This window comes from Exserohilum turcica, assembly GCF_000359705.1.
Source record: "Exserohilum turcica Et28A unplaced genomic scaffold SETTUscaffold_7, whole genome shotgun sequence".
Lineage (NCBI taxonomy): Eukaryota > Fungi > Ascomycota > Dothideomycetes > Pleosporales > Pleosporaceae > Exserohilum > Exserohilum turcicum.
In genome coordinates, this window is record NW_007360288.1 from 670797 (window position 1) to 685840 (window position 15044).

Sequence of the window (15044 nt, forward strand, 5' to 3'; positions counted from 1 at the left end):
ATACCTGGGACCGCTTCAACTAGAGCTTGACGAGGTGATAAGCGAGAGGATGATGGCGGGCTTTCGATAGATATAGGCTGGCTTAGAGTACCGCGGGGCACGCCCCGAGACCGCTTCGGTGGGGTAGCAACAATAGCTTGGACGCGTCTTTTTGGTGGCATGCTTGCAATCAAGAAATTGGTAAGATAAGAAGATATATATAATAAATTGACACGTATAGTATTAGAGATAGAGGTAAGAGTTAACGTTACTATAGATTAGTAGCCTACGTAAAGGAGTTCATAGTTATTCTTCTTTTTTTACGCACGGGCGTATCAAGCTCATCAAGCTCTATCAAGCTCAGCTTGATGAGCTTGACGAGCTTGATACAGCTTGATACAGCTTGATGAGCTTGGCTTGACTCAGCTTGACCGTTGAGTCAATCCAGCTTGATTGATGAGCTTGACTCAGCTTGATTGTTGACATCTCTGTAATCCCGAGATGCCTGCAGGAATTAAAGTACGAAGCTTGCTCAACGGAAGAACTGTCCCCTAAAATTCGTTATGCGAAGAACTTCCGTAGCTAGAGAATAGTTTTTTCAGTGCATACTTGGTACAAGATCTCGACAAATCTGTCTACTTCGTGCATACCCTATGGCTTTTGAGGAGAATGCGGAAATAACTCCTTAAGAATGCAGTCATCTTCCTAATATGGAACAAATAATAGAGCTTGCCGCAACTAACCTAGATGTAGGCTTAGCGAGTCTAATGGCAAAGCTTGCCGGATTAGTACGCTGGCCGCATTGCTATACCAAAAAAGACTCTCTAGACGATAGCTTTACAAGATTGCAATAATATCACATGAAATAAAGCAATGTTATCTATCGTCTAGCTCTGAAACACATTTAAATACATACTTAAGCATTACACATTCAGCACGTTAATAGTGCTGTTACAGGCTAGAACTAGTACTAGTGTGGTAAACTGGGTCTCATATTAGGATCCATTTTCTCTATTATCTCTGTGTGTTGATATCTGAAGTATAAAATATATGCCTTATATATACGAAGTCTTTCTATAATTATAATAGTAAGAGCGACAAAGAAAGGTGTACTAAGAAACAGAATATATATATCAAAGGCACAGCTAGAGGCTCGGAGAGATCCCCTACTATAACGACAATAGGCTTAGATAGAGAAGATTTTATTTTATATGTAACATGTACTTGATAGTAACAAGAAGTGCAAATAAAGGAAAAGAGACAGATCTGTCTCAACTTCAGTAGGACCTTGATATCAGTCAAGACCACCCCTGTGTATCAATAAGAACTTTTCGAAAGCCACCTCTGTACCCGAACAATCTAAACACACGTAGCCATGTCGCCTGGGCGGTCAAGCGGGGTACACCGATTTCCCGTGGCTGTACATTGCCATTGCTTATCGCTTATTAGTCTTATCATACAGCATAATAATAACCACCAAATTTACTTACCGAAGTACAGTACAAGTCTCGGCTTGAATCCTCCCTACTGTACCGGCATAATCCGTACTTTGTGAAAGTCCCTTCTTTGGTAATACAATACTATACATAATAACATTAGCGTGATGGCATAGAGTAGCTGGGATAGAATGATATACCCAGGCAGTCACAGAATGACAGAAGATAGATACACAAGCTAGAGAGGCGAAAAGCTTCATGGTTGTTATCGTGATATACTTGATGTATATCTCTTAGAACATGTATAAGATAGAAAAGGGGAGCTAAAGAGAAACAGTAAGAAGGATACGGAGGTATTACTTATATACCGTAAAGACAAATGAGTAACTGCCGTCTATCCAAGCGTGTGGGGACGTACGGGTGTAATCAAGACGGCTTTCACCCGCGGACCCTCGTATTCTCCTCAGTGTGCTCAACGGCAGCCAAGTACGCTGCGCAATCAATTAGAGTTCTTTTTTAATGAGTACTTACTCTGTTGCTGACGGCTGTCCCTCGGTAACGCATATTAGATAGGTCAGCAGTAAACACGATTCCGGTGATACCTAGCGATGGTTCCCTGAAGCATGCGGAATTCTTGAAATATTGCTCACTTGGTTACCGGGGATCAGGGGCTCGGCTCCACCGGCAATATGGTCATATACGACTTTGTCGCCAATAGCCTTCTGAGAAGGATCGCTGTTGGTATTAGCGCTTACTGTGCTACTGTCTGTCTAGGATAGCTAGTGCTAAGTATTGCTAATAGCGCACGTTCTAGCGGATTGCATTTTGACGATCTTGCGGTTTACGCAGAGAAACTGTGAGAATGTATACAGTTTCCAGTGTGAGGTGTTAGGAATCTCCTCCATCTTGAGTTAGTTGTGCTAAGCCGGCTAGTACAGCGTCACGGCCAGTACGACCAGTACGGCCAGAGAAGATGGCTTAGCATAGCTTCATAGCAGCATGGGGTGTGTGAATGACGCTTCTGGCCTTGCGTGGGTTGTCCGTCGTGAGATGGAATCTCGTGGTGTGCTGTGTCTGTGCGTGGGCTATGATGTAGTAGTAAAGTCAATGGGACGATGCGTCGTCGACTTGTAACGACCCAAGTTCGCGGTGCAGTATGGACAAGGGCTTCATTATAATATGTACGTGCACCCAGAACTCACCACCCAAACGCCACTTGCTCGAAGAAATAACGCGGTATTCCTCTGTATAATATGTTCGTTTGTAACGACATTCAGCACGAGACGAAACAGCAACACTTGTTTCAGCGAGACGCAAGCCAGCGCACATACACACATACCATACCGATGGATGTCAACGCTTTACCGATAAAGGCTACACACAGACATCCTCTAGACCCTGTGCTTATTCAACTAATACGCCACAAACATTAACTGGATTCCACAGTGTCAATGAAAACTACCTGATACGGGAACAACCTCGCACTCAAGGGCCACGTGAGTGTTTGTGCTGGTGCGGTGTGTGCCGTGACGTTTTGCGTACCGAGCTTCTCTGGAGTTTGCGACAAAAAAGGAAATGCCCACCGCACACTGCACGTATGTACGCACTCGACCAACAGGCGTGCAGGGAAAGTGGAAGAAGGAAAAGTGACGGATGTGATTGATGGAGAGGGATATAAAGCAAAAGTATTCAGCGCGTGTAGCATGGCTCGTACATGAGGTGAAGGAAGGGAGGATGCACTCACAGCGTGCAATCGTGCTCTCGGAGGTTTTCTGTCATCTTGAGACGAGAGATAGGAGAATTCGCAAACCACGGTAGTCGTGACTCGAGTTAGCGGGCGAATTTATTCTCCTTTTTGGCGTCTGCTATCGATGGATGAAGCGGTGGATTTCCTCTTCTGGGCAATATGTGGAAATTGGAGAGGGGCGGAGTTTGAACCGAAACTTTGGCTGGATTGGTGAGGAGGCTAGGGCGCGTGGGTTGTTTGAGGATCGTGGCACTGTTGGAAAGGGGTAACTTGTTTCGTTCCTCTGCTGTGCTCTGTAGACGTATGAGTGGCTTTGTGTCAGTGACTGGTCAAGTGTCTCCTGGTGAGATCTGACTTGATGAATTCCACCTCATCTCTCACAGGACACACACCCACAGGTCAGGCACATAGTGCTTTCTTTTTCGCAACCTCGGGTCTCGTGATGCTCTCGCTACCACGCTTGCAAAGCCTGGGGCAAGCCATCTGGTGCTCGGTCCCGGTCTATTCGCGTATGCGATTCTCTGGTTGGTAGACTGCATCCGGGTAGCAAAACACGCAGATATCGACAGTCTGCGGAATTGTCTTCCTCTTCCGGAAGTGCAGGCCGTTAGAGCACGCCTTAACCAAGGGGTCTAGCTGCAAAAGAGGATTGGCGTACCCAGGCTAGGGATTTGACAGCCGTTTGCCGTGATCAATGGCTTGATTGTCGTCGACTTCCTTTCTGGGTAATAACTGGCTAGTTAGCCATAGTGGTGGTGTTGCTGCAATCAGAAACTCGGGAGGCGTTTCTAAACACCAAAGCGTTTTTGTGTGGCTGCTGGGGCGCATGTTGGCAAGACTGTATCATAGGTTGTGACGACGAAGTACCACTCTTGCGCACTGGTGCTGCGAGTACCTGTAGCAATGAAGTCAGATTGCAGGCCAAGTCAGAACGTCAGATCTCGCACCTACACAGCCACCAAGCGTGGCGCAACCACCGACGCATCCTCATCTGCACCCGGACAACCACACTTGGTCGGTAGGCAATGTAGCCCGGCTCCGCGCCATCGCAAACAGGAAATAGGCGTCTCCCACAAGGACCGAAGACGGAAGAACCGGGGGGATGCTGCAGTTTGCCTTGCCGCGGAATCCAGCTTAGCGCAACAATGACGTATTTGGTCGCGGATCCCGCCAGGCACCTTAACACGCACGTCGACGCTTTCTTCCTTCTGCTTTCCCTCACCTATAACAAGCCCTCTTTTTGCGTCATCTGCTGCTCTCCAATCCTCGACTCTCAATCCCATACCACCGATATCCAAAACCCGAAGCTCAATTGCCTTGATATCACCGCGTTCGTCATGGATGTATGTATCGGCTACACGACGCGCTGAAGACTTTGCAAGAAAAAGCGAAGCTGACAATTATGATTTCTAGGTCTACTACTTCTACTCGTACGGCACGGCCGCATGGCTCAGTAAGCTTTCTTAACATGCTATTGTGCGCGCTTGACGGCTGGCTAACGGAGACAACAGCCACACAAGCGGTGCCGCTCATCAGCTCCCCAACAATGCTGGTCGCACTGCTGTCGCCCGAGGTGCGCGAAGCTAGCAGTACGTGCATGTCCGATTTCTTTGAGAAGCTGCAAAAAATGAGTGCCCTGGCTGACACTCGCAACAGCGCTTGAAGTCTACTTTAGCCGATCACTGGGCTTTGCGCTCATAACTCTGGGAATCCTGGGCGTGCTGCTTACAGGCTCTGTACCGCTGTCTAGCCGGCTTTCAGAAGGTATGTTTGCATCTTTCGTTTGAGCAAGTCGTGGGCTAATACTTGTCAGGCGCAACAACACAGGCAGAAGACCCCAAAGCACCGTACGCTCTACCCACGCTCACCATAACGGCCATGTTCCACGCGACATGTGCATTTTACGGCTATGCAATGTGGACCAGGACCGGGGTGCTGGCGTTCAGTCTAGGCACGCTGGGCTCGGGCTTCCTGGCCATCGTAGCGCTGTGGTGCATTTTGTTTGCTAGCAGCAACGGCAGGATTAGCAGGAAGACGGGCGCGGACAAGAGGACGAGTGGATTCCCATTCAAGAACGCCGAGGCGGACAAGAGGAAGGCGAGGTAAATGTCTGGCGCGTCATGGCTAGGCAACGTATCCGTACAGACGGCGAAGACGAGCGGCATGTTCGTAGTGGATGCAGATTGCACCGTACCCGATGAGTTCGCGCTTGGAAGAGCGAACCTGTATACTAGTAGTTTGAAAGCATGAAATGTTATGGCATTGGTATCTTTGACCTACTACACGTCTCCAACCGTGCGGACCCGAGTCCATCCCGTATTTTACACACAAGTTAGTTAGGAAAAGGAAAAAAAATTATAAACTCCGAGTCCGCTCTTTTCTCATGTCAGTAAAGTATATGCTGCAGGTCAATCAGTGGCCATCAAGCCCCAGGCACCTGAAGCTGCCCATCCTCTGCGGGCTTGGTGTCGGCTGGCAATGGCTTGGATGGCTGCGGCTCCTCCTTGACCTGAGGCCGCTGTGTCTGCGCGCCCTGCTCGCGCCACCACGGCAGCTTCCCGTCTTTAGGCGCAATGTGCAGCAATTTGGCGGGGGCGACATCGTTCTCGACGGCCTGCCAGCCTTCCAGGTCTTCGGGTATGCCCTGCTCTGCGCGCCTCCGCCGCTCCGTCGCCGCCTGTGCCTCCATGAAGTTCTCAAACAAAAGCTCCTTGGCCTGCCACTCCTCGCGGCGCTGGCGCTCGAGCTCCTCGGCCTCGGCACGCAGCTGCTCGCCCTCCTTTGTCGCCCACTGCAGCTGTTTGCGCAGCAGGTGGAACAGCTCGTTGGCGGGCTTGCGGAGCTCGTCGGGCGTAAACTCAATGTCCGGGGGGAATTGCACGAGCGTCGAGGCCGACGGGCTGGCGAGGTCCTGCAGGTATATGACGTTGTTGTGGGCGTAGTCGGTCTCCGATGTTGTCGCGGGCGGGATGGTGGCGCTGTTGGGCGGGTGCGAGTGCGACGACGGGGAGCCGGGGGTCGAGGCCTTGTCGTGCGGCGGCAGCTTCTTGGCCTCGTTGCTGAGGACCAGCTTGAGGCGCTGCTTGTTGTTGGTGGGGTTGGACGAGTGGTGCTTGGGCACGGGATCCGAGGGCCGCAGCGCCTCCGTCTCGTGCACCGTCCGCATGTGCTTGGCGAGGGCGTCGGAGCGGGTGAAGGAGCGGTCGCATTCTGGGGGGCATTTGCTTAGCAGGCGCATGCTCGCGTCGCGGCCAACGTACCTGGGAGAGTGCAGTAAAAGGGCTTCTCGCGCGTGTGGGAGCGCATGTGTGCTCGCAGCGCATAGCCACTCGCATGCGGGATGCCCTTGCGGGTGCAATCGCTCCATTCGCAGCTGTACTTCTTCTGGCGCGTGCCGATGTGGTCGTCGTGGAGATGCTCGACCAGGTTGTCCATGTTGTGCATGTCGCCGGCGGTGCAGCCGTCCCATTTGCACACCGTCACCTGCTCCTGGCCGTAGTCGTCGTCCTGCGACATGCCCGGGTGGTGGTGTGGCGACGCCGGCACCGAGCCGTCCGTGTCTTCGGACAGCTCCTCGTCCAGGTCGGGCGGCATGGTGCTAATGGGCGGCGGCGGCGACGAGGGCGCGCGGATGTTCAGGCGAGGTCGTTTGTTGGGGCGCTGGTCACGGTCAGGCGTGGCTTCATAGCTGCGTTGACGGCTTCGCTTTACATCCTCGGGGAAGTCATCGCTCCCGTACTCGGAGAGATCTGAAGGCGATTCCGTCATGGCGACGTGCGGGGTGGCGTCGCCTGCCTCGTGGTGATTGATGCGATGTAAAGTGAGGTGGTGTAGTCAGGAGCGTGTTGCGCCGCCCAGCCGGCGCGCTCGCCGTCTATACTTACTTAGCGCATGTGCAGGGGCCAGGCGTTGAGCTTCGGGTGTTGGTGCACTTTTCTGCCAATCCTCCACCTCTTCCTCCTCGCACCACCACCATCCCGCCACGCTGAAGATATGGAACCTGGCACGACAGGCTTCAGACACTCGCCCTTGGTGGCGGACATGCCTCCGCTGCAACACATGTACGTCGCCCGTCTCTCACGCCTCACCCCCGCCTCTATGATGATTTATCCCAGAGTTCTGCAATTCCAAAAAACTGCCTCACGGCGGCTCGTATGCGGATTAGCTCATACACTACACATTCACCTGACTCTCAATCGCACGGCACCCCAAGCTAGCTGTACATTATAGCTACAATACTGACTAGTCTCTCTCCAGGCCATGAACCATCTACGCAAACAGCAGGGCTTCCTGCGTCTTGTGGTACCGCCCGCCAATGACTGGAAACTTCTTCAGAATCTCACCGAGCGCCTTCATGTCGTCGTCATTCAGCTGCGCCGGCTTCATATTCTCCTGGATCCTCTCCGACGTAGTGGCACCTGGGATGGGGATAATGGTCGGCATGCCCTTTGCTCCGCTCTGCGCAAGCACCCAGCCAATGGCAATCTGGACTGGTGTAGCACCCTTTGCCTTGGCAATGTCCTCGACGGCGTGGAGCAACTTGATGTTCTCGTCGAAAACGTCGGGCTGGAACCTGGGCAAGTGCTGCAGCATAGAGTCTGGCTCAATGTCGCTGTGCTTCTTGTACCTGCCCGTCTGGGAACTGATTAGCGCAGGCATTTGGCAGGCAATTTGGGAAACTTACAAGGAATCCGCGCCCAAGCGGCGAGTAGGCGATGATAGGAATGCCCAGCTCAGCGCATGTCGCCGCGACGCCGTTCTCGAGAATTTCCGTTGCCCAGAGAGAGAACTCAACCTCGACCGCAGAAATGGGGTGCACGCTGTGCGCTTTGCGAATTGTCTGCGCGCCAACCTCGGACAGGCTTATGCCGCCCAGCTTGCCCTCTTTGACGTACTCGGCAATGTAGCTAACAGTGTCTTCGATGGGTGTCTTGGGATCCACCCTAGCACACTCGAACAGATCAAGGCTCTTCTTGCCATCCAATAGCTTCAGGCACTCGTCGATGCTGCGCCTGACATTCTCCCGGCTGCCGTCGGGTACGAAGCCACCCTTGACAAGACCGCCCTTGATGGACAGCACAATCTTTTCGGCGTCCTCGGGGTACTTGGTGAAGTACTCGTTCAGGAGGTGCAGAGAGTTGCGTTCAGGCGAGCCGTAAAGCTCCCCTCCATTCCAGTTGTTCGCTCCAAGCGAAAGCGCTGTGCGCATAGCCTCGAAGCTCTGCTCTTGAGATGGTGGGTTCTGGCGCCATGTGAGGCCTGCCATGGTTAATCGACGCATTTGCAAGATAGCTGATAAAGTGACATACCCATGAGCCCGTAGCCTACTGGCCCGACAGTCTTTCCGACAAGTTGAGGCATATTGTGGTGTTGCAAAGGTTTTGGTTGCTGTTAGGCGGGGTAAAAACAAGTCAATGATATCACCGCGGTTATCCGCGTCCTTGCTAGTCTGCTCTTCGGTCTGTTGTTTATTTTCTGCTGATGTCTGACGCTCAGCAATTTATATATCCAAGTGAAGCTCTTCTCGGACCCGAAAGCAATGATTGTCTAACGCCACAGTAACGGTAATTGGCCTAACACTTGTGCTTGTGTCAAGCATCTACTAAGGCATGCGGCACTTTTGACGACTTAACTCCGCCTGGCCAATCAGCGCACAGCGTGGCGCCCACCACCATGCCTTTAGAGTTGTATTATCTCCGATGCGTAGGTTGAAAGGGCCTTTGGCCTACATGCAGAATGCATGCGTAAAACATGACTTTATGGTTGGGCACGGCGATCGACAGCTGTGGATGACCAAAATGCATTGTTTTAGGAAACCGAATAGTTTCGAGTCGCGTATGATCAAAGAGCGGTAAGTGGTGTGGTCTACATAACCCAACCGTTTTGAGTACTATATCCCCTCTATCTCTATAATTCTATGACACAAGCTTGCATGACATGAAAATCTCCTTCTCAAGCCACTTCGGCTCCATCTGCACCTCACATCACTGGCGCCTCGGGCTCGAAAACACCAGTTCCTCATCCTTAGATATCCTTCTTGCCCTCCACACCCTCCATATCCCGCAGCACAGCCTTGACCGGCCACACAAACCCCTCCTCCAGCTTCCCCGTCTTGCCCTCCTCAAGCGTAATCAGATACTCGACGAGCGCCATGCCCACATACGCGCCGACAGCAGTAAAAAAGTGCCACCAGGCGTGCAACTCGAGCAAAAAGCCCCAGGGCAGGCCGACCCAGTGCTTAACGGCCGTAACATAGCCGCAAGCATGGAAATCGATATTCCACAGAAAATAGCCAAACAGGCCCGAGGAAATGCCAAGCGTAGCCAGCTTCCCCAGCTTCGCGCGCGACGCCTCGCTGGAGACTTGCTTTGCAATGAGGCGGCGCGCATACTTGCATACGAGGAAGATCATGGCTGCGAAGGCGATTTCGTGCACGATGATTTCGTCGGCCCACACGTGGTAGATGGAGATGGGGATCAGGCTGCCGAGGATGTACAGCGTGTACTTTTGGCGCTGTGCCTGCGTCGCGTCGAAGCACAGCAGCTGGTGCAGGACGGCGCCCACGGCCAGGAACATGGAGAGGTCGTCTCCCATTTGAGAGTGGTACTTGAGCGTCGCGTGGAACCAGGCTGAGAGCACGCCTACCCCGATGAGGCCCCAGTAGGGGAAGGCGAGCGTGGAGAAGAGGCCGCCCGTTGGCTTGGGGGCTACGCGCCGGAGCCCGTGGACCCCGTAGATGACTGGGTTATCTTGTGAGTTTGGTCTGCTTAACATGGAGTGTAGACCTCTTTTTTTTGATCACGCACCATACGATATGTTTGTAATGGTGTTTATGAATTCGCCAATGTACGGCGTGATGATGAAGTCCTTGAAATCAATGAGCTTTCATTCATTCATTCATTCATTCATCGTCATCATCATCTTCTTTTCTTTCATTCTTCCCCAACTCTTGCTCAGCACATATATATGCTGCAAATCCTTACCTCTTCACAAAAGCTACATACATAACATGCGGGTTAGCCACAATCACATGCACGGCTCCGCAAACACAGACTTACTTGTGATTTGACGTCTTCGGGCCCCACGCTCCCGTCACGGGCTCTGGAGGATAATCCCAGCGGAACTGCATGTTGAATTGGAATTGGGGCTTTGCTTTGGACGCAGCTGTGGCGGTGCTGTTGCAGAGGTCGTCCAGTCGTGACAGACGTTGCTGTTGACTTACGTGGCGCTAGCTAGGGACGGTTCACGCTATGACCAGATCAATAGCGGCTGGCTAACGGAACGCCACGGAACGTCAGGGTTAATCAGCGATGCAGACAATGCTCAATGGATCGTGGAAATGCCATGCAAGTTCATCTGGAGTAGTGTGCTGCGTATCCGCATGTTCCTGGGGATTAAGTTTCACCCAATCAAAAAGAAATGCTTCCCGAACCCTATCCTACACAGAAACAACATTCAGCCAGCAAAGGCTGATATGGTGCAGTCAGCAAAAAGGCTGTGCCAGTGCATGCATTCTGCCTCCCAGAAGTGCAAAAAAGGGGTCTTACCGCGACTCGAACGCGGGGCCTCTCGCAAGCAATGCTCGGGTTTACCCTAAGCGAGAATCATACCACTAGACCATAAGACCGTTTTGCTGTAATAGCTACTGATGAGAGAAAAATGAGATTTTAATAATATAATGCTCTTAAAATTTTGAGTAAGCATGTATACGGCTGCCGTTATGTGCATCAGACTGAAGAGTGGAGTAAACGGACGCAAGGATATTGGATCCGCAAAGCTTATGTCAGGGGTAGTCCCATGAAATGTTAGGCCGTGGGTCGCAGAGACTGGCAAGCCCTTCAAGCCTATAGTTCAATGTCATCCTGCATTGAAGGCCGTTGATATGTAGAGTTGTATAGTAGAAGCAGAAATGGTATACTGGAATCACAAAATGGAACAATAGCTCATGTGAATCCAGCTTGGCCGCGGGGGTAGCTTGATATCTGCTATCCAAGCATTCGCAAGTTTTCCATACATCTGCCAAACAATCATCCAACTAGGTATACCCCTCAACTGTTTTATGGTACGTGAAGGTTATTATTCTCCCTGAACCATTGGGGAAGAGTCGATACAAATCTGCTAAAGGGCTTCCGTCACGTACGAGGCATCGACAATGTTCCACAACACTCAAGCACATCTAAATCATCTTTTGCAGCTTTCTCTACGTGACAGTGATGGAACGACAAGAAAAGGGCATCATTCACTAGAGAAACACGACTATTTCTTCAATTTGCATCAGTGTTGATACCTTCATCAGCATATACTCGCTTTGCAATACCCTTGACGCCAATACAGAGGTGGGTAACAGATCTTCGGCAGTCGCATGCAGCATCGGCCCACCTTTCAACCCTGAGGTCAAGATCCTTTGAGATCCTTTTGATCCAGCATACACCCAGGAACAGGCCACGATCGACTTGAATATCCAGGAAATACAATAAGCACGCTTCTAGTGTTATTGCAAGTTCAGATTGCAGCAACTCGACTTCGCGGGCCAGGCGCTGCAATATTCTGACAGTGCTGATCGCACATGTGATGCGAATAAGATGACCTGAGGCCACAACGGTGTTGCGTCACTGATCCTGGCAGTCCAAGGAGTTATTACTTCCTTTGGTAAAGTCAGCATGCGCGGAACAACAACGTTGCAACAGGACCGGTTACTATGGGTCCAGTTACCAAGAAACTACGCATACGTGTTGGCACTTTATGCGTGCCCAGTCTTCTCCACCTTGCTATGACGATGGTGCGCAGACAGGCCTGAGCTTGGGATGGGAAAAGATGGGGATGCGAGCTTGTTCTTGAAGCATTTGGCCAACCCAACACACGACCCTCTTGTCAAGGTCTCGCAGGTGCTCAATATTACCCGGTGCGATTATTATCGACCGCGGAAATGGAATGCGACTCCGTGAAGGACAACGCCGAGTAACAAGGGCAGAAATGCCAAGCAAAGAAAGGGATCGTGCTTCCGCCCCGAGGTGGTGCGGATCGAATCTTCCAACCACTCTTCGTCGCATTTCCACCCCATCACCCCGATCGTGTTGCGAATGTCGTAATAAAGAAGGAATCTGACCACCCTTCTTGATCACATGCTGCTTCGCTACGAGGAGGCAATACAGCGCGGCAATGCGCGATGGAAGGACAGCCATCCACAAGACAAGCTGCCGAAATAGAGACGGCGCCACTGACGCACCCACATGCACGACGCGGTTGAGGCGATCTCCACAAACTCTTCAACCCGCTCGTCTCCACCTCCAGCTAACCCCAAATTCCCCAGCCAGAGTTATTCCGCCAATCAAAGCCGATCGGAGGCTTCCTTGTCCTCATTTCTGTCCGATGTCCACGGCACCAACGCCTGTCGGCACGCTCCCGCTAGGCCTACGCTGGGAGTATGGCATTTTAACCAATTTAACCAAGCAGCAGGTGATTGGATCTGGGGCCTGAGCGGAGTTAGGCCTTCAGCAGGCATGCTTGCCTCACGCGAGATGTTTAGGGTAGCATACCGGCTTTTGTGGCCGACATCTTGATCCTTTATATTCGAGCATTCTCCCCACCAACGTGAGCCAGCAGGTCAGCTACTTGCGGTGATTGAGGCTCTCGAGAGCTCCCCCCGGCCGTCAAGATGTTTTCAAAAGTTCCCAAGATTTACAATGTCTACTTCTTGGCAATCATCGCCACCATGGGTGGTATGCTCTTCGGTTTCGATATCTCGTCGATGAGTGCTATCATTCCAAGCAGCCAGTATATGTAAGTTGACCATTCAGCCGTAACATCCATGGTCAACATCTAATAGATACCAGCGATTACTTTGACAACCCGGCCGGAGTCGTTCAAGGTGCCATTGGCGCTGCTCTTGCTGCAGGCTCCGTCGTTGGCTCAATCATGGCTGGTCCGATTTCTGACAAATTTGGTCGCCGCGATGCCCTCATGTTCGCCTGTCTCTGGTGGCTCGCCGGGACTGCTTTGCAGGTGGCAGTAACAGGACGAGGCATGTTGATCGCTGGCCGAGTGCTGAACGGCGTTACTGTCGGCATCACTTCGTCTCAGGTGCCAGTATATCTTGCAGAAATCTCCAAGCACTCACAGCGTGGTGCCATTATCATTATCCAGCAATTAGCTATTGAATGGGGAATTCTGATCATGTCAGTAATACACCGTGTACAGTTGACAAAGCTGACCTTTGCAGGTACTTTATCGGTTACGGATGTACCTTTATTCCTGGAGAATCAGCATCGTTCCGTACCGCCTGGGGTATTCAGTTCGTCCCTTGCGTCATGTTCATGATCGGGTTGCCTTTTCTACCGGAATCTCCCCGATGGCTTGCCAAAGTAGACCGCAGCGAGGAGGCGATTCACATCTTAGCATCTATTCAAGCCAACGGCAACATCGATGACCCATATGTTGTTGCAGAGTACGAAGAAATCATGACCGTTCTCAATGCTGAGCGTCAGGCTCCAGCGGGATGGAGGAAGTTTGTTCTCAACGGCATGTGGAAGCGAACTCTTGCAGGATTTTCCGTTCAGGCATGGCAGCAGCTTTCTGGAGCAAATGTACGTCAGGAGATTTCAATGCCCGAATGTGTCGTCTGACTTTGATCTAACAAAAAAAAACAGGTCATGACATACTACGTCGTCTACATTTTTGCCATGGCCGGTCTCGAGGGAAACATCAAGCTTATTTCCTCTGGAGTCCAATACGCACTTTTTATCATATTCTCATCGATCATGTTCTTTTTCGTCGATAAATTTGGCCGCAGGACTCTCTTGGTATGGGGCGCGATCGCAATGGGTATCTGCCACTTTGTTGTTGGCGGTGTCCTTGGTGCCAACTACGAATACGTCCCCGGCGGTGTCGGAGGTGACCATAACGTTGTCATGAAGGTTACCGGTGCACCCGCGAACACGGTCATTGCTTTCTCCTATCTTTTGATCATCTTCTACGCTCTGACGCTGGCACCGATCTGCTGGGTCTACGCCGCCGAGGTTTGGTCGCTCGAGACACGTGCATGGGGTATGGGTATCGCTGCCACAGGTAAGAAGCGGACGTTCAAATGATTCCGGCACCAGTATATTGACAACTCCTTTAGGCAACTGGCTATTCAACTTTGCGATCGGTCTTTTCATCCCACCCGCGTTTATCAACATCAAATGGGCGCTGTTCATAGTCTTTGGCATACTCTGCTTCCTCGCAGCAATTCAGTTTTTCTTCACATATCCCGAGGTAAGACATACACGAAGTTACGGCAAGGATATTGCTGACCGGTTTGATAGACTTGCGGAAAGACTCTCGAAGAAGTTGAGTTTATGTTCAGCAAAGAAGGCCCGCATGCCTGGCAGACGAAGAAGGGAAGCGACCACATTCACCGTGATATGGAGCACGTGGCAGCTGCTCAAGCCAAAGAAGATGCGCGGGCTAGCATCGAGAGAATCGCAAGAAAGGAGAAGGGCGGCACAGAGCAGACCGAGACTGTCTAAGCTGCCGTTGACCTAGCTCACGATATAGTTTGGGAAAAAGGGGATTTACCAAACCTGTCAGAAATTCCATTCGAGTGGTGTTCGCTGATGCAAGGATTCCTTGTCAACCGTACGGAGGTGCCTCACAAAAGTTTTGTCCCACGCTAATCTCGGCGCTTCGGCATAACTCTTCTTGGCGCAACTCCCACCTTTGAGCTGAGTAGCTGTACGATTTGTCTGTATCTATCGTTACAATGTCTCCTAATACTGATCCTTACACCCGCACCTTAATTGTGGCGTTAAAGTCACCTTCTGTTGGCAAGTCTACATCACAGATCTCTGAACTTACTGGTGTTCATCCTCGTACGGTCAATCGTATCTATAGTAGAGCTATTG

At 51.4% G+C, this 15044-nt stretch overlaps 7 protein-coding genes and 1 non-coding gene across 8 annotated transcripts; 3 read left to right on the plus strand and 5 right to left on the minus strand.

The window, feature by feature from the left end:
- Positions 1–2017: 2017 nt before the first annotated feature.
- SETTUDRAFT_23189 (uncharacterized protein) lies at positions 2018–2320 on the minus strand (the record flags this gene model as incomplete). Its single annotated transcript, XM_008031840.1, has 2 exons — positions 2018–2150; positions 2223–2320. 2 exons carry the CDS (start codon positions 2318–2320, stop codon positions 2018–2020), a joined length of 231 nt encoding a protein of 76 aa, XP_008030031.1.
- Positions 2321–3341: 1021 nt separating this feature from the next.
- Positions 3342–3977, plus strand: SETTUDRAFT_165480 (uncharacterized protein). The gene is made up of 2 exons (XM_008032107.1): positions 3342–3750; positions 3821–3977. The coding sequence occupies exon 1, from the start codon at positions 3521–3523 to the stop codon at positions 3692–3694; it is 174 nt and encodes a 57-aa protein (XP_008030298.1). The 5' UTR covers positions 3342–3520; the 3' UTR covers positions 3695–3750; positions 3821–3977.
- A 522-nt stretch (positions 3978–4499) lies between these two features.
- Positions 4500–5268, plus strand: SETTUDRAFT_34697 (uncharacterized protein; the record flags this gene model as incomplete). Its single annotated transcript, XM_008031912.1, has 5 exons — positions 4500–4505; positions 4576–4615; positions 4674–4751; positions 4819–4926; positions 4976–5268. 5 exons carry the CDS (start codon positions 4500–4502, stop codon positions 5266–5268), a joined length of 525 nt encoding a protein of 174 aa, XP_008030103.1.
- Positions 5269–5584: 316 nt separating this feature from the next.
- On the minus strand, positions 5585–6930 carry SETTUDRAFT_98023 (uncharacterized protein; the record flags this gene model as incomplete). Its single annotated transcript, XM_008032108.1, has 2 exons — positions 5585–6372; positions 6423–6930. The coding sequence occupies 2 exons, from the start codon at positions 6928–6930 to the stop codon at positions 5585–5587; spliced, it is 1296 nt and encodes a 431-aa protein (XP_008030299.1).
- A 353-nt stretch (positions 6931–7283) lies between these two features.
- On the minus strand, positions 7284–8703 carry SETTUDRAFT_165482 (uncharacterized protein). The gene is made up of 3 exons (XM_008032109.1): positions 8472–8703; positions 7847–8421; positions 7284–7797 (listed from the first exon to the last, which is right to left on the minus strand). The coding sequence occupies exons 1-3, from the start codon at positions 8521–8523 to the stop codon at positions 7432–7434; spliced, it is 993 nt and encodes a 330-aa protein (XP_008030300.1). The 5' UTR covers positions 8524–8703; the 3' UTR covers positions 7284–7431.
- A 360-nt stretch (positions 8704–9063) lies between these two features.
- Positions 9064–10326, minus strand: SETTUDRAFT_165483 (uncharacterized protein). Its single transcript, XM_008032110.1, has 4 exons — positions 10221–10326; positions 10146–10158; positions 9969–10029; positions 9064–9902 (listed from the first exon to the last, which is right to left on the minus strand). Exons 1-4 carry the CDS (start codon positions 10289–10291, stop codon positions 9187–9189), a joined length of 861 nt encoding a protein of 286 aa, XP_008030301.1. The 5' UTR covers positions 10292–10326; the 3' UTR covers positions 9064–9186.
- A 374-nt stretch (positions 10327–10700) lies between these two features.
- Positions 10701–10789, minus strand: SETTUDRAFT_t76. Its single transcript has one exon. It is a non-coding gene; the product is annotated as a tRNA-Pro (tRNA).
- Positions 10790–12817: 2028 nt separating this feature from the next.
- On the plus strand, positions 12818–14669 carry SETTUDRAFT_141780 (uncharacterized protein; the record flags this gene model as incomplete). The annotated part of the gene is made up of 6 exons (XM_008032111.1): positions 12818–12881; positions 13022–13337; positions 13382–13745; positions 13809–14226; positions 14282–14415; positions 14466–14669. The coding sequence occupies 6 exons, from the start codon at positions 12818–12820 to the stop codon at positions 14667–14669; spliced, it is 1500 nt and encodes a 499-aa protein (XP_008030302.1).
- Positions 14670–15044: the final 375 nt, after the last annotated feature.